At 37.6% G+C, this 25,271-nt stretch overlaps 1 protein-coding gene across 1 annotated transcript in view; it reads right to left on the bottom strand.

The window, feature by feature from the left end:
- Window positions 1–24,813, bottom strand: part of EXOC2 (exocyst complex component 2) — a 124,265-nt gene extending 99,452 nt beyond the window's left edge. Inside the window, exons 1-5 of the mRNA XM_059836331.1 lie at window positions 24,797–24,813; window positions 17,207–17,362; window positions 12,289–12,465; window positions 10,719–10,845; window positions 1,854–1,967 (exon numbers count right to left, since the gene is read on the bottom strand). Of these exons, the coding sequence (XP_059692314.1) occupies window positions 1,854–1,967; window positions 10,719–10,845; window positions 12,289–12,465; window positions 17,207–17,324 (536 nt within the window). The 5' untranslated portion in view covers window positions 17,325–17,362; window positions 24,797–24,813. The remainder of the gene's footprint in view (window positions 1–1,853; window positions 1,968–10,718; window positions 10,846–12,288; window positions 12,466–17,206; window positions 17,363–24,796) is intronic.
- Between the last annotated feature and the right edge of the window lie 458 nt (window positions 24,814–25,271).

Raw genomic sequence — 25,271 nt, 5'->3', positions numbered from 1 at the left:
TTCACACAAAGGTCAGATCCCTCTCTTCTTTCCTGAGTATCTTTCTCAGAAAGCCTCTTTCAATCCATCACAGAACTCCATGCATATGGGCTACCCCACTTTATTCCAGTGATATGCTTGTCTAATCCCACTTGTGGAGCTCTGGCTCCTTATTTTTTTCCCAGGCCACATATGTGAATGTGTAAAGGCCCTTGAGGTTGGCCCCTTCCAGCCAGTTTTGTAATTCCAAACAGCCTTCTCAATCCCATCACTGAACCATACACATAGCACTGATCTCTGTCTCTTTATTTAACTGCAGGCTGCTATCACCATCCCCTGATATTCCTAATTTGAAGTTCTTGTCATCAAATTGCAAACCTGCTGGCAAAGATGCTCCTGCCCCACTTTTTCAAATGAATCCCATCCCACAGTCCTTGTTCTTTAGTAATAGATCCATGGCTATACAAGTAAAAATGGTGTGTGGTGTGGTTTAGCCGTCTCTGAACCTACAGAGGATGCATCTACTACTACCTAGAATCGTTTAGGTTGGAAAAGACCTTCAAGATCATCAAGTCCAACCTTCCCCCTTCATCTGTAAATCAAAGATAATACCTGGGCTGCCATGTTCTTAATTTTTGTCCCCAGGGCTTTGCAATCACTCTTGATCTGTTCTACATCTCCCTCAGTGTCACTGGTGCCCGCATGAATAAGCAACAAAATGGCAACAGTCCAAGAACCAAACGTAAAGGAAATTTCTTTAAAATGGTTACAACAAAAGCTGTTTGTTCTTTTTCACTTTGTTATCCCCTCAGCTTTTTTAAAAACCTTATGATCCCCAAAATTATCAGATTGTGGTAGATACAATTCATTTTGAATCACTCCTCTTCCAGTTATTTGATTTCAAAAGATGCTGTCACTATGTGTGTATTAAGGTAATAATGTTCTCTTGTTGTTTTGACTCTTCAATCTACCATCACTTTGAGATGAAATTAAAGTATTTCCCAAGCAAATTAATGGTTATTTCTGGAGCTCCTAAAACCAAAACCACCCCTGCCCTCCCCCTGCAAAACAAACAAAAAATACCAACCCACACCTGTTTCTACCATTAGATAACAAAAAAAATTTTAAATTAATAATGATATTAATTATTAATAGTGGTATTTCCCTTCAAAATGCCAATCAGAATACCCAGCTGAAAACAACATGAAAAAGACTCATCATGTCTACTAAAAATGGCTTCCAGTATTATCCAAACACCAGCAGATAGAAGTTTCAGAACGTAGTTATACATGCAAAAAATACATGAATGTGTTATGTAAATATAAGTACACATTACAAACTAGATTTAAAAATGAAGGAGTAGTTAATGGTCAAGATTTTAAGAGATTTACCTCAAAGATCTTACTCACTTGTCCAACTTCTTTCTACTATAAGATTTTCCACAAGAGTTGACTAAAAGATAACTGATACTACTAACAGTTTTAGTCATCGGTTCAGTGCTCTTGTTCTGAGCCTCTAGTTATGACTTAAGTTAACACCTGGAGTTTCCACTCAAGGCCATGCTGCCTAACTTCTTGGTTCATAAAGGGGTTTAGCCTGAAGCCAGACAACTTCCATCTGACACGGGGGGGGGGTGGGGGTGGGGGGTGGGAAATAAGGCCATAAATCAGGTCTGGTTAAAACTGAAGTTTTCCTCATAACTACACTGAGCTAACAGATTGATTCAAGTTTCTAGCCAAGCAGAAATATCACACGCAGTAGAGACTACAGGTCTATTACTGTAAATGTCAACAACCAATAACACATTTATTGTATAATGAAATAATATCAAGTGACTTGCATTTAAAACAACTGTTTATATGATAGCAACAAACCTTGTTGTTGAATGATTCTCAATCAGGTACCAGGCAGCAGAAAAGTTTTCACTAGTGAAATCAGCACTCATCCCAGGAAACAGTGCCTCCAAATCTTTTTGAGGGAATCGGCCTCTGAAAAATGAATATTCATGTCTTCAGTGAGATGTATTCTGGTGAACAGATTACAATTAAGTGTGTCACATAAAAAAACCCAAACACATCTTGTTGGAACATGATTTGTTAAACTTGTATCTCGCCATGAAATTAAATCTGGTATTACAAACACATGTAGTGTGATTGTGAAAGAAAAGACTGAAGTCTAATCTAAGTAAAACTAATTTTACCATTTTGTTTTCACCATTACACATGACAAATGTTGCCTGTACAAAATGCTTCTAAAGAAATGCTGCCTTCAGAAAATTGGACTAGACAAACTTATCATGATACTACTAACATTCAAATGCAGGACCACTAATGCTGACTGTACTGAAAAGTCAACTCTACCTTTTAAATAGAAAAATCAATACACCAAGCCAAGTAAATAAGAAAGAATATTCTCTACAAGCCCTGAACCAGTATCTAACCTTAAAATGACAGGACGTCACCAGGTTGACAGCTTGTAAGTGATCTCGCACCATCATTGTCTATTGGACCTACATATATAATGACATGGCACAGAAGTCTTTCATCAGTAGCACCTGATTACAGCAAGGGCATGAAACAATACTTCTTAAAAACAAGCAAGGAAAAAATCTAAAGAGATGCAAGAAAAAGTGATGACATTAAAAGTAGAGAGACAGGGAAAATAGTGTGAGAACCAAACGTAGCATGTAAAAATGAAGGTGCCAACATTTCTCTGTGCTCAATGAAAATGTGATAATGTTAATATAAAAATTTATAAACATAAGTAATGAGATTCAGAGTTACCAATGACCTCGAATTTCACGAATGCCAGTTAGTGAGCAGAAAATGCTGATAGATACAAGAAGAAAGTTTCAATTTATCCTTCCTTTAAAGACATTGAGATAATATCTTAATTTTTGCTCAAAGTAGTCAAAAGTGTCCTGTAGGCACACGAATTTGCAGGACAGTGCATCACATGTGATACATGGCATGGCTGTCCAAAAAAGCTTTTATATTAAATCCACGCGTGGTGGCATCTTTTGTGGTCAACTACATTTTTTAATGCTAAAAACCAAAACCAATAAGAACCTTTCAGCTACCTCAAAAGAGACTCAGACCTTCAGTGCAAGCACTATGTAAGTGCACGCACACAATAAGAAGCGGAATTTTGTTCCTATTTTTCAGGACTTCAATATTTTCTCAGAAGCCAAAAGAAACAGATATAACACAAAAAGCACACACACTCAACAAATATACCATTATCAAATGCTACTTATTATTGCAAGATTGTAAGACCTATATATGACAGTTTAAGGTTATGCATGAGATAAGCAATTCCTAGAGGAAAAAACCCACCTATTTTTTTATATATATAGAGAGATAAAGATCAATAATTTAGCTAGGGATGTAATAAATTCCTGCAAATGAGTTTTGCTCACAGACAGTGGGACAGAAACAAAGAGGTTTTTTCAGTTTGATATCTGACTGCATTGAAAAGTTATTAGAAGTTTTTCTCCAGCAGATGCATTTGTGTAGAACCACAAATTAGCAATGTGTTTATGGGTGCTTTTATCTGTGCAGATGTATTTTAGACACAGTCACAACAGAGTAGAAACATGAATGTGAATGCGTGTGGTATGTTAACAATATGTTATACTCTCTGGTGCAGTATCCTTATTTTTATCATAAATTTTACCAGTAGTTTTTCCACTAACAGATATGGGGAGATTGGAATGACTTGCTACAGCTGTCTTCACAACAAGCTGCTCACTAAAAAGTTCAAACTGAAAGCAACTGTATTTCTAAAATATCTGGCCAGATGCATCTAAAAAAGAGACTGATTCCACATAGACGCAAGTTGGTTTCATTAACTTCCATTAGTAAATTAAATAAGCCCTTGGAAGTTGTTCTCATGAAAACTTGCTTGCCATTTACTTAGAAACAAGCGCATACGTGACTTGAGAAACTATTTCTGTTTTACTCATTTCAACATTATGAGGCGAATATGAACTAGTAGCAAAGGCTGAGACCATGCTAACACACAATGAAAGTGTTGATCATTTTTCTGTTGATTTGCCTGTTATACAAGAATCACTTCAGGAAGCAACTCTGAATACTTAATCATCGATTCAAAAGCAATCACTGTAAAAGAAACTGGGAACCACCAACTGAATCCAGAAAACCTCAGAAAAAGAAGAGAGAAGTTTACCATCCTTGACAACTCTACATATTTTGCTACCTTTACGATTTCAGCAAAGGTACACATATTGGATTTATATAGTAGTCCTTTCTGCTAGGCAGACTATTTTGTTTACAAGAGAACCAGATCTGGTTCTGTTAACATTTAACATTAAAGTTAACATTTTGAAGTAGTCTTATTCATCCATCAGCAACAATTTTAAATATAGAAGTAATTAAGATTTCACATACTGTTTATATTCATGAGAACTATAATAAAAATAAATTTGGTTTCAAGCCATTATACACTTTTACTTCCCTCAAACACATTTTGAGTATATCTAATACAGTCATGCAGTATTAGACATAGTGGTCCTTGCTTCCACATAAAGGGCATGCACATCTACTTTGGACTCAAACCACTTAGGGTACAATCAATTCACTTGTGCCACATGTGCCCATCAATACAAGCCCCCTCCTCCAATACCCCAAACCTTAGGTTCTGTATAGCCTGATACTCAAGAAATCTGATTTAACATCACAGCATATATTGGCTCTTACAAATTCTACTACAGAACTTGTGCATATACAGAGCATTTATATTCTCCAGAGGTTTAAGATCAGCTGTAATTTCTACGGGTAAATCACAGCCTCCAAGCAGTCCCAATTCAGTAACAGCAACAGAATGCAATTGATACTAATGAACAGAGCCTGACTACGAGCGTAGCTTAGCAAGCTGTAATTTTTCTGTAAAGATTATTTTGCTCCCAGAGTTTCAGAACCTCATAGCATACTTTTCAGCATATATGACAATATTTGCAGATTAAAGGCAGGTCCCAAAACAGGATGCAGCCACCAAAAGGTAACTTGAACTTCAATTCCACAGGAGTTTGTAGGTCAAAAGGAGCAACTTTAAACAAACACAGATTCTGAATAGCAACCAGCATAAACAAGCTCCAGCTAGAGCTGCTGTACACTCCCCCCCTGTGTCTGGTAGCAGTCAGACTCTTCGAAGGAGGCTTTGTACCAGTTGTACTGTGTTAATCATGCATGCAAGAAGACCAGCATAAGGGACACAAGAGTAGACTAAACACAACAAATCAGAAGGTGTTAACAAAGGTCTGTCCAACAGCAAAAAGACAAGGATGCACTCTGGCAATTACTCCCTAGTAGCATTGCGTTTATCAGAAATATGACAACAAAATGACAACCACATTTGAGAAATGGCTGAATGCGATAAGAGAAATCTGTAAGATATTTTAGGCTGGTAGCTGCAACTGATGCATCAGCCTTACAAGCAGCAAGTGTTACTGTATATTTTCATGTCATAAAACTAGGACTAAGTACTACTACACACTGCATCTCTCTCCTGCAAGTTTCAGGATTTTTCCACATGCACCGCTATGATGAAAGTTTCAACAAGTCCATCACATTCAAGGATGGAATGGACTGCCTTTCCATACAAGCCATTTAAAAATAAATAAATATCAAAGTCTCCAGAAAGTCTTTTCCTATCTCATGGTAGCAAGCTGGCATTTACCAATAGGTGGCAGCGTAAGATCATCTGTTCCCTCCTCCCAGATGAAATGTTTTGGAAGCTGGCGTGGGAAGAGGGAAGCATCTGTACTGAGTGGGTGGATACGAAAGTATGTGGAATGTACTTAGCATGTCAGCATTTGCTTTCATGTACGAGATGGATCCACCATAACGACCTCTGCTACATGCAAAACAAACACTACTCAAAAATTTTCTAACCACCACTAGGTCTGACTGTTGTTACTGCTTTGCAGAGAATGGATTTTCTTTGACAGAGAAGGTAGAGGAGGCAGGGAACCTTTGATTAAACAAGGACTTGTCATGCAGGAGGGGAAAAGTATGTGGTACATCTGAACAAGCAATTCATTCACAAATCTTATGTAGATCTAAATTTTCTACCAACAGATTTCAACCAGTGCCTTTATGAAACAGGCATGACATAGTCTCTCCCAGAACTGTTCAAAATTTTGAACAATCCTGTGTTGGTAGGACATAACCTACCAACCTGCTCTTGTAACAGCTGTAAACTGAAAACCAACCCAAGTACTGCAACATCGCTGTTAATGTTAGCATTTTCATACCAACTTTCCACATTTTTCAGGCTGAGATGACTACTCTCTATACTCTTTCTTCCTGCAAGCTATTTAAGCCTTCTGTAAGGATTTCTGTCTACATCTACATAACACCACAGCCAGGAATATTCCTTTGGGAGGAAGGTGGCACAGACCTGCTTTGCACATAAAGCCAGCGTAAGACAGAGACAGAAAACTAAAGCTTTGTAACAGTCTCCACTCCATCCTGAAAACTAAAAAACTCAAAGTCAAAGATTAAATATTTTAAATACCTATTTTCTGGTGTGAAGGAAATACTTCATAGTATACACACGATACACACACTAAGTGATAGCTATGTAAAAAAGACCTCATCTAATTGGATCAGTTTTCTGTGTTTTGAGATGAACAAACAACCGCTAGCAAGGCAGGAGAACAATGTATGCAAACACTTCTATGAATACATTTGCGACTTTAAGAATCACCACTGAAACATAATAACCAGCAAGTTCAAGTTTCATTACAATATAAATGATTTTATTATTTAGCAACTGAGATTCTTAGTTGTATGGCACAATTTCAGCCAGAAATTATATATACTTACTCTTGTTAAACTTGCAGGCTGAGAGATGATGGCTTGCACACTGTGTGTATATATAACATTTAAAATATCTTGACTATGTAAAAACTAGGAGGATGAGTTTATAGCTATAGTTCTTACTTTTGCATCCTTGCAACATTTGAATATGAGAAGAGAAATCCAGTTTCTCTGTGCATATTTTGAGTATATATTACTCCTACAATATATGTACAGGCAGTATTCTAATTATTAATAGAATGTGTTAGATCCACTATTATCTATTTCCCTTAATTCACAGTTGAAACCTTTTGTTCACTTAAATCCCAGTCACTCTCAATTAAACTCCTATTTTATGTCTATGAGTCAGAATAAATGGGGTTTTTTGTCCCTGTGCTTGCCTAATAGTTTAGTTTAATGAAATGCTGTATTAAAGCACTCCTGTTCATTACTTCTGGGATCTTTTTTCTAGCATTTCAATGTCCCATTCACAACACATTGAAAGTATCCACCTGAATGTATCCACCTGAATGATTCAAAAGCTGTGATTAGTTTTTAAACACAGTTTAGTTGGACAAAGTACCATGAACGATGTTTAAAAAACCACAAAATGACTTTTAGAACTAAGCATAACCCATATTTAAAAAAATTTAAAAAAATCACAGATAGGTGATCTAACTCCTTCCCATGCTGCAGATGTCTTTTCTGTATCATTTGCTGACGACTGACAACTACTTTCCAGGGGGAGGACTTCCTTCTCTCTTTCAGTCTGTAGTCTATCCACTTTCTGCCTTCCCTTTGGTGTGCTCCCATCTAGCTTATCCCGATCCTATTTTCTCACATCTATTTTTCACTGGTTTTCTCCCTGGTCCTCTCTTTAAATGTTTCTTTTGTTTACCACTATTTGCATAACCCATACAAGGCACTCTCCATTCCTTATCAGCCATCAGGCTGCAAGGGTTATAAATCTCACCAAGTCAGACCAATGCCAAACGCTTTAGCTTCAAAACTAAAATACAATTTGCGCACATTTCAAAATAGTTTAAAGAAGCCAAAGGTTTTAATAAAGGAGAGACCCATTATGCTGCAGAGTCCCATCTTCTTGTATATACAACTGTTGTTCATCATATTAGGATTTCTTTCATTTTAAAGCATCCCAAAATTCTAACTTTTTTCATCACTTCTAGTGACAAATTATTACCATGTCTAGTAATGGTTAATGATAATATCTTGCTTATCCACTCCTTTTCTTAATTTATAGTTGCCTTTTTTCACTACTTTGTACAACTTCTCATTACTCCCCCATCCCATACATCAAGTATTTGCAAATACGTGAGTTTAGTTAAACTATATGGTATTAGAGATTATTTCTAAAAGTAAACATTGCATTGCTCAAATTTTCAAGCAAATTATGAAAGCTTTTCCATTGGGGAGGCACTTTTTAATTAAAACAGAATATTCCATCTATAGTCACAACTATTACCACTGTGCTGTCACCCATAGCACAAAGGCAGACCAGGCTTTTTCTATCTTTCCCTATCTCTCCCCCTTCACCACAGTTTACCTCTCAATTCCTCTACACAATTACTTGTTATATTGACTAGTGTTCCTTCTCTCAAACTGGTCATTCTCAACACCAGTGCTTGCCATAATCTTCATGCTTTGCTTCCGACTAACTCGGAGGTGAACTTGGAGATCAATTAACAGTGAACTAGGCTTGATATTATACTTGCCCAAATATTTCCCCATTCCCCCCCCCAAAAAAGGTTATTTTCTATCTGTATTTACATATTTCTGACCTGATTTCTTTTTCACACAAAAGCTGAGGTTTCATTAACATGGTATTTTCTAATGCTTTCAGATGAAACATTTAAAATATAATATCGCTGGTTTCCTATTTAACAAACATCCAAACAGATGACTAAAGTCAATAAATCCTAAAACTAATGCTGTTTAGATTTCTGGAAGATAATTCTTAACCTATCACATTGACACTGTCTTAACGGTAAGAACTATCAATTTTGGTTATGAAATCAATACTACATTAAAAGTTATGTTAAAGTAAGAATTAAAAGTAACTGTGTCATAACCATTGTATTTACAGAAAGAAGTACTGTGAGAAACCTATGGACAGAGGACTATGCAATAGAACAAGTTATCTTGACTTAAATCCCAGATAAAATAATGGAAAAACTGTTGCAGGTTTCAACAAATACAGAATGGAAGCAGAGAAAATTAGTTTTAATGTCAGCCAGTCACAACGGTTTCATACAATGTTTGAGGACATATTAGATGGGCTTTGAGATTAAGCGCTTCATTGAAAAGTGTAACCAGACAAAATTAATATATAGTCATTTTAAAGGAGACTAGCTACCCTAAGATTCATTAAAAATTTATTTTTATGCAATGCCAATAGAATACATCACATGAATTAAAGAACTAACTAAAAAAACCCAATCTGTGGAGAAGCACACCTGAGAACATCTGTAGGTAAAGTTTTAATAAAGCCCACATTACTCTTTCATCAGTACTTGCATCATCACCAATAATGGCTTTACCACCAATAATTTTTTATAAATAGTTGGTAAAAATGTTAAGAAGAAAGACTGTAATCTGGACTGAGAAGACAAACTTGTCTCCTCAGCAACAGAGGAACACGGTCAAGTGCAAAAAGAGATAGCTAGGATAAAGGAATGCAGGCCATGCCTACAGCATAATGAGCTACCATGCCAGCAGCAGGAGTAGCAACTCAAGAGAATCAACTAAAAAGCCACTCACTGCTAGCTGCCAGTGCAGCACTGTGGTAAAAAGGATTATTAGTTTTTTTTAAAATTTACAAACAAGGGAGGGAGAGTGGAGGAGAGACAGGAAGTCTTCTGCTAAGACAGTGGAATACTGTCCACTATCCTAAAGTCCACATTTTAACAGGGTTGGAAAACTGGAGAAGATGAAAGAAGTATCTGTCAGAAGTTATGTCAGAGGCTGGAGAAAAATACTTAAAGAGAAACAAAATCTTCAGCTTATTACAAAAAATGGGTTAGTACTTTGAAAAGAAAGAAAAATACGTATTCAAACTAGGAAAGAAATGCACAGCCAGAGGCTGGAAGCTGATGATCCACTAGAAATCCCACACAGATTTGGGAAAGTGCAGTTTCCCCATCAGAACAAGGTAACAACGGACACTGCAGATTTTCTCCAATGCACTCCCTCTCACAGAGTATTCAGCAGATGAGATCCCTAGTAAGAGTTTAATTTTAAATAGCCTTTGTTTTTGGTAGAACTTGTACCTTGATCAAGAGAAATATTACTCCTGATGCTATTTCTAGGAGTTGGTCAGGTTTGGAGCCCTATGAAAGTCCCATTTAAAGCCCTCTAATTCCATTTATCACTCACTATAAAGTTTCTATTTCAGAAAAAAGTCATCAATTCCACCATACTTGTGACAGAAAGCAAAGAAGCCTGTGGGTTGGAAAACAGTATTAATATTTCAATAGAATAAACTAGTTGATGATAAATCACATTTTACAGTGCAATTTTAGCAATAGATAGCAATCTAACCATCCTTAAAAGCACCATGAAACTCAGATGCAACATTAAGTATTCCATAACTACAATGTATAAATCCAAACCCTTAGGTTATTTGGCAATCCTCAAAATCTAAACGTCACTGGGGTTCAATATATCAGGCTTTTAGATTATCTACAGCTCTAACTGACGGTCCAAAACCAAGGATTATGAAGCAAGATATAATGTGCACCAACAACTCCTCTGAGTACCAAATAGCATACCAACAGCTAATACATGTATGTATTTTTAAATCTTTCCCTGCCCAGTAAACTGTTAAACTTCTCTGGAATTCACAAAGGCACATATAGAGAAAACCACTAAAAAAGTGGATTAAAGGCATTTGGTACTCACTTGTCTATCTCAATACCAAGCGGATTAGCTGGACGCAGGGACAAGGGGGGAATCCCTTTGTTCCTATCAGTGCGCATGTCATAATAGTTCATTTCATCCACCCAGACAGCAGACTGATCCAAGATACCTAGAGAAAACAAAGCACAGATCCTTAAAACAACAAGGGCGGTCCAGCACCATCAACTTCTAACATACTGAATTAATTTGAAAAAATCCTGATAAATATAAAATGCATGCCTAGGTAATATATTGGAGGATACATGGCAAAACAACCTGGATGCAATTATGCTGAATTATTTTATTGTAGCTGCTGGAAAGGTATTCATGGCTAGGCATCAAACATTACCTCTTACAGAGTGCACAGTTTCACACTCATTAAGAGCATTTTCCTGATCACAGAAATTAGTATTTTTCATTCCTCCAAGTATTTTGGTACCTGTCCAAACCTTGCCATCTAACACTTTCAAAACAAGAAATTACCTGGAGGTCTTCTTATTTGCATATTTTAGGGAAGATCCCTTTTCTGTGCCACTCACTAACCAAAAATTAAGTGAACTTTGGCCACATGCCAAGATGGATGACTCAACGGACACCGGACTGACTTTGTTTTCAAAGCCTTAGCACAGACAATGCATAAAGATGAGGCACAATAGGTCTTGGCCCTTAGCCAAAAATGCAGCCAGCCATATTCTTGGCTGTGCCTTTCTTTAACATACCCATCAGATACTCAACACCAGAAATTACCCCATACTCACACTTACCCATCTTTTCAAATATCAATTCTCCCCTCCCATCACCAAAAGCTTCACTGTGTAACATTTGCACTTGATTCACTTTTCTATTATTAAGATCTTACTACAGCTTGAGAGAAATTATGCATTATTTAACTGTCACTGAACTGCAGAGAACAAAAGCCTAAAATAGTTCTTGTGGAAAAACCTACGTTAGGAAAGATAACCATCCAACTTCATCAATGGAGGTGGTCTGAAAGAAACATTTTCAATCCAGAGGGTATTTAGACTGGATTCTAGATTAAGCAGAGGTCCTAGAGTGCTTGGCAACATCTTTTTAATGGTTAAGCATCTCATGAGAAATGCTTAAGACCTTCCATCTTGCAGGATGGTTTGAATTACAAATAAAGAAACACCACTGAGGACTCAACTTTCTTTAAAGTATTAACTGTCAGCTCAGGATTTAGGTGTAAAGCTCATGAGCTGGTTTATATTTTGTATTTATCTAGTACACGTAAGAGTAATTACTGGATCTGTTATGAATTTTTTTTAAAATTTTAGAAGTTTAGTGCTACTCCTTACAGAAAAATAAAGGGCTACTTTTCAGTAGTCATTGAGGGGTTTATCAGGATATTGAGACAGGAGGATTAATTTAACATATACTATGAGTTTATCTATGTATATATTTACACATTTTATTGACATACTCTGCTTTTTCTACACAACTGAAGATTGTCCTGAGGTGGATCCATTTTAAACACACATTTTATTTAAAGAGGCACTCAGTCATATATTTGTTTAGCAAAGAAAACAGATGTGAATTTGAACAAGAAAAATACCTATTTTTTCAGGTTTAAGCAGTTTGAAGCAAACAGTTGAAGTTCCTTTGCCACCAGACTTTGTAGTCACAATAATGTCTCCCTTGTCATTTTTAGCCTGTCCGACTCGACACACAATTTTACTGGCAGACATCCATTCAGCAGTTAGCAGACAGTTGTGCCCACAGATTGTTAAACCTGGGAAAAAGAAAAAAAACCAACAAAACTCTACTGTGAATAGAAGTATCTTTTGAAATTCTGTAATGAAAATACATTTATGATCCTTCATATATTTTACATAAATAAATGACCCTTCTCTAGTCCCTTACAGCCAACTACAGTGAAAGAGTCACGAATACATTTTTCTAGATGTTCCCTAGGTAACTTCAGGTCTTTTGTCCTGGCGCCACTTCATGAGACACACACAGTGCTGTTTGAAGCTTATTTTAATCTACTCCACCAGTTATGGGCGACTGCAAGTTTTACTTCATGTTGTAAAAGATATCTTCTGTCTGCAAGACACTGGAGAACTACCGTTCAGTATTGTACTTACATGAAACTTCCATCAAAACTGCATGCATAAAATCTTTCATAAGTTCACTCTGTGTGACTTCACATACCAAAACCATAAAGAAAGTCTGCAAAATAGCCACAATGAACAATGTTTTCCAACCTTATTTATTTAGCAGTACTTCTGCAGACACAGAAGGGTTTTTTGGTCAAAAAAGTATTAATTGACAAATATTCTGTCCCAATTTCTTCTCTACAAAATCCACGATGCATGACTGATTCTGCTGAATAAACTGCCTTTGTTGTATGAAAATAGTCATGTAGTATTCATCTATTTCCTTTCCTAAATTTTCTCATAAGTACAAATGGCCAACTATGAAATAAAAAATACAATGTATATTTTAGCCATGAAGCTCTCTGTTAGGAAAAGACTGTGGTGTATTAAAATAGGTCAAGCTTTAGTGTTTAAGAACACCTCTCAACACCTAAGAGTCAAGGTACACCCTAATGTAAGGTCCAAGGCTTCCTGGAGATTCATGTCATATCAGTCTGACCAACTGATAAATCTGACCAATCAATCTGATCAAGTCTGGTCAAATCAGGACTCTGGATGCTAGAAGAGATGGATTGTTTTCTCAGATCTAGAACAATAATTCCTAGATTCCTAATCAGAGTTTTGTTGTCCTGAAGAATTGGCGAGATCCTAATTTCTATAGTATGGATTTGGAGAACAATTTCATTAGGTTCTTCTTAAATTAACACCCTTACCTAGAAACATTTCCAAAAGGAAAAGGCTGTACTAGTGTGTTGGCTGTACTGGAGTATGAATTACTCAGGGACAGCAGTTCCTCCCCTGTTGGCTTGGGTTTTGTTTTTAATTTCTAGAAAGCTCTGACCAATTTAAAAAAAACACTTACAGACAGAAGAGGGTCAGCCTATGTGGCTCAGTACCAAAGCTTCACACTTACTTTTTCTCACAAATTTAAGTCTCTGACATTACACAGCAGACAAATTTGGCAGTTTTCATGGTTCTCAGATGTAAAAATGCCTTACTCCCTGCCAAAAACTATTTTGAAAATGAAAACCAAAAAATAAAAAACAGAAAGGCACTGAGTCTTATTACAACTGAAGGCAATTTTACTTGAATTAGAACAGTAGATTCGTTTCTTAAAAGATGCCTGAATAAAAGAGGGGGAGGGAGTAAAATAGGGTACATACACAAAAGAGCCTTAAAATAAAAAAATATTTTGGTTGTTATTTATTAGCAACACTTTAACCAGGCCAGTTTTTGTTTTTCAGAGGGGAAGAAAAACCACACATTTATGATGCAAAGGTTTCAATCTTAGGTTATATTATTACAACTCTTTTGGTTTTATACTAGCAACTTCTCTGAAAGAAAAAAGAGGACAGTATGAACTAAGACTAACTGAAAGAATTTGTCTGAACCATTCATAAAGAGGCTTTCACCCTAGAATTTCAAAGGTCTGAATTAATGCTTAGTTAAAATACTTTAAAATCAGTACTTGAGCTATAGCCATTTAGAGGGTAAACATTTTTTGAACAACTGTTTTAAAGATCCTTGTATCAATTATTTTCGACTCAGAGGTTCCTAAAGCTCTCAAGAGAACAAGATCACAAGATCCGACATGTCTGAAATGGAGGGACACAACCTTTGTCTGTATCTTAAAAAGGCAAAAGAAAGTAAGTCTCTATCAACGTTTTCTATACCACACTAAATATAGTAATGGCACAAGACAATTTCTAAAAGAAATAAAGGCATGTTGGGGGAGACTTTTTGATGGTACAGATACAAAAATTTTTTTCTCCAAAAAGAAGCAGCTTCCTTTTAAATAAAACTTCATTTCAATCTGTTGCATGGTAGAAAGATCTTTGAGAACATCGTACTCGGGTTCTAGCTTTTATGTGCCTTTCAATAAATAGGCACAAATAATTCTCTCATTGAGACCTTACAATTTTGGCCAAGCTTATATATTGACAATTTTACAATGCCTACAAAATACAGCTGCAAATGTCTTAAAAGCCAAACTAAACCTTGAGAGCATAAATGTTGCAGGTATCTTCTGGATTTGGCTTTTTGTACCGTGAGCCATAGAGTTACAAATAAAAAGTTCATTTGGTTTCAAAGATACAAATAGATTACAAGAAGGCGCTCTCAAATGAAACGAGAAGGCATATTCTTCTGTTATGTGATATTCTGTTTATACATAAAAAAAGTTTCTTGCTTTTCATTTTAATCTAATGCATCTCAAATAGCAGATTATAAACTTTATAAAACCCTCACTCAAACTTGCTTAAATCTCATGCCTACAAAAGCTCACTTTTGCAAGTATTTCCATTCAAGTCACAGGGACTATTTACATGCCTAATTTAACCATTAGAAGAAATTTTTACATGTCTGGGGCCTTAGTCACTTACTGGAAAAAGCTGAGAATTGAGATAAGGAAAAAAAAAATAAGGTAAACCATTATTTATTTTTTAAAATTTTTACCTCAAAGCATGAGATTATTAGCAGCTATGTATTACAAGAGTTACTCAAAAAAAATCCAAGAGAAGAAATCTTAGCAGTTAATCGGCTATCATACTGAGACACAGTTCAGGAGATGTCTTCCTTCCAAGAACCTAACACTGATCACTTCTAAAAGAATCATACCAATGAACTAATAAGGTTATCAAATTACATCAACCACACAAATACACAGAAATATACTCACCTATAACATCAGTTATTTGATTATTTCTCACTAAAGGTTCATTAGTGTACTGGAACCTTGTCTAGCAGCTCAGGAAAATACTACTTCCCCTTTCGAGAGACAGCAAAATGAAGTGAAGGGGAAAATTGTAGTAGCTTATGCTTGGCCATAAAGTTCATTGTGGTGGCCAAGAATGGAATTTGGAAATCTTGGTTTACAGCCATGAAGTGAAATATTGTTTCTAGCAAAGCCAAACAAAATTCCAATGGACTTCAGAGGAGTCATGATTCCACAACAAATTAGATAAATAGTCTCTAACATGAATACTAAAGCACATACATGCTTAATTTACAAAAGAAATAAGGCAAATTCCAGTAGTTACAGTTAACTTGCATTTCCAGAAGATTTTACAATGTCCTTTTTGAAAGGCTTCAGAAAATTAAGCAGCTATAGGATACAATCCGCAAGTGGATAAATAGCTTGTTAAAAGATAGAAACAGGGTTACAGTAAATGGTGTGTTTTCACCAAGGAAAGTTTCCACAGGGCATGTGCTGGGATTGCTTATGTTCAATATATTCATAAATGACAGGACAAAGAGGTTACAAAGTTTGCTGATGATACTAATTTATTCAGAATGTAAAGACTGTAAAAACTAGAAAAAATGCGAAACAGACCTTATGAGTCTGAGTGGATGCACTCTAACATAGATGCTATAGAACAGCAGCTGAAATTCAATGAACAAAGACATAATGCACACAGGCAAAACCTTAAATTCACAGATGACAGGCTCAAGCTGACTACTAACCCTCAAGCATTAAATCATGGGAATAGAATAAGCAGAACAACAAGAAACATTAGCTCGATGCTTAGCAGGAGTTAATCAGAAAACAGAATCCTATGGAAGAAATATAAAACAAAAGTGAAAGTATAGTATTATGCCACAGTGCGTTCACATCCTGAACACTGCATGTAACCAAGATTTGTTCACCCATCATTGGTAGTGAAACCAAGAGATTCAGTGAAGAGAAACAGCAAGGGTCAAAGATATATGCAGAAAACTGAAATACTCTAGGACTTTTCAGCCTAGAAAAGAGGCAACAGAGCAGTGATGATCAAGATCTGTATGGTCAGGAGAATCAGAGAAAACCGCTTGTTCCCTCTTTCAATGCAAGAGCTATGATGATTCAAATAAAGTTACCATGTTAAAATCAAAACAGCGAAGGAAATGGTTTTTCACATGTGTAGCTAAACCATTAAACTCGCTTTGTCATAACTGTGGCAGATACACAAATTGACTTTTACACTAATTCAAGGAAAAGCAGTGGTCAGTGACTTTCTCAACACCTTAAAAACACTTCTGATAGGAAAGTCTCCATGCTGAAATTCTCAATGCCTGGGATTTTACAAAGGAGCATCTCGTTACATCTACCCTCTTCTAGTACAATGCCATAAGCATTCATTCTTAGCCAGTGTTCAGCACAGGACGCTGAGTCAGGCTAAGGGTTCATCTAACAAAGCATGGTCATTTGATTTGTTACACATTAGTCAGCACCCCTGAATTTATGGATTCAAGGGCCTATTTGTGAAAAGGGCATTTCCTCACACCATACAATATAGAATTTACCGTGCAAAAAAAAATTACCTTATAATTATATCCTAAATGTGACATTCTACAGTCTCAAAATAAGTTGTTTGGGTTTTTTTTCCCCCAACTTACCTATGAGGTCTGTAGGCCCAGTCCCCAAATTTTCTCCTCTAATTGTCACTTTTGTCCATGAGATGCCTTCATTGGGAGAGATGCCAGTTACAAGTGGGGGCTGCCGTGCTCGAGACATGATGTCTATTCAGTTACTGAAAGCTGAGTTGCTTTTATCTGTTCAGCAAGAAAAAATCATTTAAAAACAATAATTACATTATGTAAAAATACTTAAAACCTTTTAAGCCATTCTTCTAAAACGATAAACATGAATGTAAATATGGAACACCGCTCTCAAAGCCTTTTTTTTCCACATAGTCACAAAACATTAAAGAATACCTACACCTTCTTTGTACTTCCATTTTTTTTAAAGTATGGCTCTAGTTCTGAACTGTAAAGAAAAAGTATATGCAGAAAAATATTAAAACCTCAAATGAGCCTGTTCAATTCTCTATTAGAAAGTTATTACTGTATTCCTTAGAAAGTTTAGAATTGCTAAGCTAAGTAATAGACTATGATTACATATTCGGATTACTTCCCCATCAAAAGTAGACTTACTGGCACAAACAGTCCCGTGGGGGAGAAGCCCCCAGCACTTATTTGTATAAAGCATCAACATTTACATCAACTGAGAAAATTAAAACATTATTTACAGACACTGCACTAGCAGAGAACACCAACAAAACAAATAATATCCCAACAGATCAACAAAAATGTACATGAAATTATTGAAGAAGCATTTCTAGAAGAGTATTCCTTTGCACCTGAAGTTAGGAGTCAACTCAAACCAGTTTAACTCTGTAAAACAAATACCAATCTGGTACACGTTATGCAGCCTACAGTTAGTTTACTATGCAACCGATCACAAATTCCTATGGCTTATTAGCACTTCCCTTTGTGCAGCTCTGCAGCTACAAGAAGCAGAGGAGTATAACCTGAAGCACATCAGCTTCTACAACTTCTCCACATTTACAACACTTACTAAATATAGAGCCTGCCTATAGGTACACAGGTCCTACAGAAGTCTAAGGCAAAAAAAAGTTTCTTTTAAGGACTTCCATGGTAATTTTGCATCACCTATTCCATTTCATGACTCCTGAATTCTTCCACTGAGACACAACAGCATCCTTAAAATTCCTAGCAAAAAAATTTCATTTGGTATTCTGGAACTTCATAAAGTTCTAATAGGAATTCACCTGCACTGGAAAGGTAAGAACCAAAAATAACCTATAGGAAGAAATGGTTTTATTTCTAAGAAAATCCAGGAATGATCAAACAGGTCAGTATTCAAAAACCATAGGTACACATATAGAACACTTTAGCATACACAATTTTAAAAAGTTCAGGTTGGTAAAAAATATGTGGAATATAAGACTTAGAAAGCTTGGCTTCTCTTACCTATTTTTATTTTGGATCAAGGTATATTTTCTATTTTTACTTACAAATAGTCAAGTCCATGAAACTCAGAACCTCTGTAAATCATCCCTAACAAACTGCAGAGAAGTTGCAGTTGCCAAGCATGTGCAGTTAGAAAATACCAGAATTAAGTAAGCTATCTTTGTTTCAACTGCTTCTGCATATACAAAATACATATTTTGTACCATCATACACCATGCTTCTACACAACCTCCCCAAATTTTTCAGTGTTACTAGATAGATCTGCCACGAGGATCAAAGAAGCTCCTACTGACTGGTTTCTTTCTTCATGTTCTGAAGTTGGAACACACACTGAAAATGAAGATGGATTTCGGAAAGGCAGGAATAAGGAAGATCTCACGGTGAAAGTAATCAAATACTGCACCCGGAACAGGAGCCTGTCTCTGTCTATACCACAGATGCTTAGCAGGTCACATATAATAAAACTTTACAACAACTTCTTTTTTCTTCTCAGTTTCTGGGTGTCCAACTTCAGAGCCCACAGCCACACCTGAAGTCAGTGTGAAATGTACCCTCAACGTAGGGAATGCTGCACAATGCTCCAAAATATTCAGGTCCTAAATAACCGCCTCAAATCTATAAATACATTTAATTTAAGATGTCTCTCAGTTTCACATATTTAAAATAGGAATTCTATCACACATCTCAAAAGCTATTTTGAAGACAAATTCATTAATATGGAAGAGGCATTTAGATACTCTGAACACCACAGAACTATTAATATCTTTAGAGAACTTTTGAGGCTACCTTTGAAGAGCATGCAATTAATAAGAGATGCAGATTCCTGTCGAACAAACAAGAACATAAGTTGCAGTATGTGAGCAATGTCCAGCACCTGAAGGAAGTCTGGTAAGAGCCCATGATAAGACAACACAACATACATCTGGAACTAAGGTGGTTTGTTTTGGTTTTTTAACTGGCAAACCTCGTAATATTTCTTGACAGGTTGACTTCACAACATTAAAAATTACAGTATGTTTTTAATAAAACATTAATTTCCAAGTTTTTTTGCAAACAACGAACTGATGAAAAGGAATTAAATTAGATAGTATCATATGGATTCTCTTGTAAGTCTGTATGTAAGACACTGGAACCTTTTACATGAACTCAACATGAGGCTAGAGAAGTAAGTACTCAACACATGCAGTCTATAACCTTGTGGGTAGAACACCACTGAAGGAGAGGAATACTGAATCAGCAGATTACAAAGAAATCAGCTGACAGTCACCTCCAGCTACGAAAAGAAGGTTGTTTTCTGGCAGGCAGAGTCCCCCCCCTCCTGCCCTACTCCTATTTCTTTCCCAGCACTGTTTTTCCCCCTCACACAGGGACAGACAGTCTCTGCCTCACTTCAAAACTGAGGCCAGGTCCTAGTCTTGCAGCTGAACTATTTCCTGCCCCTGTCCTGATGATTTTCCCTCTGACTTCTTCCCCATAAGTTCAAGGAAGGAGGGAGAGAGGTGTAACATCCTAATTCTCTTTTCAAATCCTGACAGTCTGGTAATTCTTCTTCCTTACCTCCCATTCCTTACCCTGACCTGAGCCTTCTTGTCCAGATAGCCCACCTGCACTACTATTGATCCACTTCCTTGCCACGGTGAAAAGGATAGACCCAGTCTTCTGTCAAGGTCCCTAGTCCTGGAGTTGCAAGGCTTGTCCAGCCCTCCTCACATCTGTGCTGCATTCAAAGCTACATTACCACAGCATTGCCTGACAAAACAATGGGCAGTACAATAGAAATAAGCTTCCCAGTTCCCACTGCTAAACCTAATATTACCTGGAGCAATCACAATCCAAAATTGCAGGGAAAGTCTTGTTTATTCCTATACAATTAAAAGATTGTTCAGACCTTCAGACCACAGAGGTTCAGACCTTTCAGAATGTGAAGTTTCCTCTGGAGTCCTGTGCAAAGAAGATGTTAGAGAAGAATCAGGTGGCTAAGTTTACCCAGAGCAAGGAGGACAAACTGTATCTATTCCTCATGATCTTGTCTATATAGTCTTTGCAGTTTTTTCTCACGGCTCCTCAGCAGAGCTCGAAGACATACAACAACTGTAAAGAAACAGTGGGGTTATGTCCCCACATACACACCTGGTCACCTTCTGCAGGAAGCAGCATGTGTCTAGATACCAGTAACACAACATAAAACACCTCTCTTCCTTTTGAGCAATTTTTTAGTAAAGATTTATATAGAACGTTAATCAGTAACACAAATGTGAAAAAGCCATCTTCAGGAACTCAGTGGTAATATGGAGAGGAAAAAATCTTGAGGAAAACAAGTAAAATAGAAGCTACTTTGGTATTATTTGGTTGATCCCCCCACCATGTTATGGTTCCCTTGCATTGCAACCATTGTTTCATTCAAAATACCTAGGCACACAGGTAATTGATTTGAATCAATACCAAAACTCAAAAGTAATATTACAAGATATTTTTCTGGATTTCAGAAATTGGCACTAGATCTCCCTTCATGATGAGCTGAATAAATGTAATAAAAACACTGAGCCTCCTGAGGTCTAATGTTTCTTCTAAAGTATTTCCATACTTACTGCAGAATTGCTTTAAAATACCTCACTGGAATGAGAAGACCACAGTAAATCTCAACACATTACAAAAGCACTACAGCACTGAAACACTCTATTATTATTGTTTTTGAACAGCAATTGGTTTCATTTATTTCAAAGAGCAAGTGAAGGAACTCTATGGAATCTGTCCTTACTACAAATATCAAACAAATGCTTGGGAACCTTCAATTCATCTATAATATTTCCTTTCCTCCTTCTCATGACAAACATGTCAATAGTTAAAAATGACTGAACTGCTTATTGGGAAGCCTAGCCAGTATACTACTGTGGCCCAAAAGCAAGTTTCCAATTATTTTTTTTTTTTTAAAATCTTTACAGCAAAGCTGAAAAAATAATTACTTTTTTCATTAAAGGATACAATAATATAATTAAGAGCTTTTGTTGCAATTCTATATATTGCCCTAAAGAGAAGTTCTATTCTTTACAAATATGTATTATGTATAAAACAATAAAAAAGGCAGCCTTCTTACTGAAAGATTAGTTCTTATACAGACTAGGGGAGATTGCATAAAGACAGTTTTCTATACAAGACATTTCCCCTGAGGAACCAGGCTCCTGAAGAAGTGTTAACAAGACTATTTTTTTTCCCCCGATGGACAATCTTCTTCTACACTAACTGAGGTCTCTTCCCCTCTTTATTCACCCCCCGCTTTTTTTTTTAAACTTAATTTCCTCACAATATCTCCCCAACAGTTTAACATGGATGACATCTGTTTGACTGCTCTCATGATCTTACCCATATTATTCTCTATTATTCTGTCATAATTCTTGTTATGAAAGTGCAAGGAGTTAGAAAGCCTCTGCAAAGACCACCTACTACAAAGCCATCTTGAAAAATGCCTTTCATAAACATCACCTTTGTCCATACACGAGCTTCTCAAATAAACTGTCCTCTCACGAAGGCTTGGTTCAGAAAAAAAAAAATCCAGACAATTCTGAGCATTACAAGCTTGCTAAAGAGGGAACATCTTCACTCTTTATCCTAAGAAAAGCCACTTTAAAAACAAATAAAATAATGAAGAAATTAAATATGGCCCAACATAAGGGAAAATACAAATCTAGTTGCTTTTTTGGCTTTTGTAAACCTTTAGGTGGTTTAAAACGAGAATTCTTAAATAGGTTTCCCCATTCAACTTTCAATGGTGAGCAGAGAAAAAAAACACGAAGTAAAAATGTCAACAGCTACTACATCTGTTCTGTAAAGCAGAGTACTGCTTACCACTCTGGAAGAAGTACCAGAATATGAAATAAGCAAACAACAGAAGTTCAGGATTTAAGGATATTAAATTGGCTGGTAAACTCAAACCCCAAAGGTAAACTACAAACATCACGAAGGCATGGAACTTCCAAAGGCAAGTAACAATCAGGTGCCACATTACACATTTCACCAATGGAAAAATTAGCAGTCAAAATGTTTTTAAAAGGAGTTTCTGACTTCTAAAACAAGATAGCAAGTTAGTTCCAGGGACTGAAAATTCAGTTGAAGCTTTCAGCAGTACTTTGTCACAGTCACTGAACTTAAAATACTCTCTCGGAGGAAGACAGACTCAAAGTCAATTCAAGTACCATGGTCATCTAGCAAAGGGAATGTAAGATGTCAAGAAGGGAGGAAAGAAAAAAGCCTATATGTCATTGCTAAGAAAGTCTAAGCTACAAGCAAGCATACAAGTCTTCAGGTATCAAATATTTATTTGTTCTCACTCATATTTGTGACAGAATACAATTTTAAAATTGAGGCAGGAACAGCAGGAATGACCAAAGCATCACCTATGTTCAAATCACAGTATGCCTCAGATCACAGAATGATAAGGGTTGGAAGGGACCTCTGGAGATCATCTAGTCCAACCCCACCACCAGAGCAGGTTCACCTAGAGCAGATTGCAAAGGAACGCGTCCAGGTGAGTTTTGAATATCTCCAGAGAAGGAGACTCCACAACCTCTCTGGGCAGCTTGTTCCAGTGCTCTACCACCCTCAAAGTAAAGAAGTTCCTCCTCATGTTTAGATGGAACTTCCTATGATCAAAGTTTGTGCCCGTTACCTCTCATCCTGTCACTGGGCACCACTGAAAAAAGACTGGCCCCATCCTCCTGGAACCCACCCCTTAAGTATTTAGAAGCATTAATAAGATCCCCCCTTAGTCTTCTCTTCTCCAGACTAAAAAGACCCAAGTCCCTCAGCCTTTCCTCATAATAAAGATGTTCCAGTCCCCTAATCATCTTTGCAGCCCTTTGCTGTACCCTCTCCAGCAGTTTCCTGTCCTTTTTGAACTGGACACAGTACTCCAAATGTGGCCTCACCAGGGCAGAGTAGAGGGGGAGGATAACCTCCCGACCTGCTTGCCACACTCTTCTTGATGCACCCCAGGGTGCCATTGGCCTTCTTTGCCACAAGGGCACATTGGTGGCTCATGGGCATCCTGTTGACCCCCAGGACTCCCAGGTCCCTTTCCACAGAGCTGCTCTCCAGCAGGTCAGCCCCTAACCCATACTGATGCATGGGGTTATTCTGCCCCAGATGCAGTACCCTACACTTGTCTTTGTTGAATTTCGTAAGGTCCCTCTCTGCCCAACTCTCCAGCCTGTCCAGGTCACTCTGAATGGCAGCACAGCATTCCGGTGTGTCCGCCACTCCTTCCAGTTTCATGTCATCAGCAACCTTGCTGAGGGCACACTCTATCCCTTCATCCAGGTCACTGATGAATATATTGACCAGGACTGGATCCAGTACTGACCCCTGGGGAACACCACTTGTTACAGAGCTCCAGCTAGACTCTGCCACTAATCACAACCCTCTGAGCTCTATCTATCAGCCAGTTTTCAATCCACCCCACTGTCCGTTCATCTAACCTACACATCCTAAGCTTGCCTATGAGGATGATGTGGGAGATGGTGTCGAAAGCCTTGCTGAAGTCAAGGTAGACAACATCCACTGACCTCCCCTCATCCATCCAGTCATGCCATCATAGAAGGCTATCAGATTGATCAGACATGACTTCCCCTTGGTGAATCCATGTTGACTACTTCTGATAACCTTCTTTTCCTCCAGATGCTTGAAGATGACACCCAGAATGAGCTGTTCCATCATCTTTCCAGGGATGGAGGTAAGGCTGACTGGCCTGTAGTTTCCTGGGTCTTCCTTCTTGCCCTTTTTGAAGACAGGAGTGATATTGGCTTTCCTCCAGTCCTCAGGCACTTCGCCTGTTCTCCAGGACCTTTCGAAGGTGATGAAGCATGGCCGAGCAATGACTTCTGCCAGCTGCCTCAGCACTCGCGGGTGCATCCCATCAGGACTCATGGACTTGTGGATGTACAGTTTAGTTAATTGGTCTCTAACTTGATCCTCCTCAACCAAGGGAAAGTCTTCTTTCTTCCAGACTTTCTCTGTTACCTCCAAAGTCTGGGACTCCTGAGGGCTGGCCGGAGCGGTAAAGACTCAAGCAAAGAAGGCATTCAGTAACTCTACCTTCTCTGCATCATCTGTCACCATGGCATCTGTCTCATTCAACAGTGGGCCCACATTTTCTCTAGTTTTCCTTTTGCCTCCGATGTACTTGAAGAAACCCTTCCTGTTGACCTTGACATCCCTTACCAGGTTTAATTCCAAGGAGGCCTTGGCTTTCCTCGTTCCAACCCTGCATACTCTGACAGCATTCTTGTAATCTTCTCAAGTGGTCAGTCCCTTCTTCCACATATTGTAAACTTCCTTCTTCCACTTGAGCTCTTCCACTTGAGCTCCATCATGGCCCTGCGACTGCACACAGATCTCTAATTCTTCCTGTTTATTCCCCATGCTGCATGCACTGGTGTATAAGCATTTCAGGGAGGGAGTTGTGTGTGTAATTTTCACCCTTGAGGGGTGGTAGGCCTTCTGGTTCTCAAAAATACAAGCATGCTGCCCCACAAGTGCTGAGCTACTACACCCAGGCACCTCTCTAGCAAGCCCAGTTACCTCCTCGTCCCCCTTCAAGTCTAGTTTAAAGCTCTCTCAGTAAGCCCTGCTAACTCTTGTCCTAGAACCCTCATCCTCCTCTGAGAGAGGCTTTTCCCGTCTGTCACCAGCAGGC

Source organism: Gavia stellata, chromosome 3, assembly GCF_030936135.1.
Source record: "Gavia stellata isolate bGavSte3 chromosome 3, bGavSte3.hap2, whole genome shotgun sequence".
NCBI lineage: Eukaryota > Metazoa > Chordata > Aves > Gaviiformes > Gaviidae > Gavia > Gavia stellata.
The sequence above is the reverse complement of the archived record's forward strand: the minus strand, read 5'-3'. Positions and strand labels throughout refer to the sequence as shown.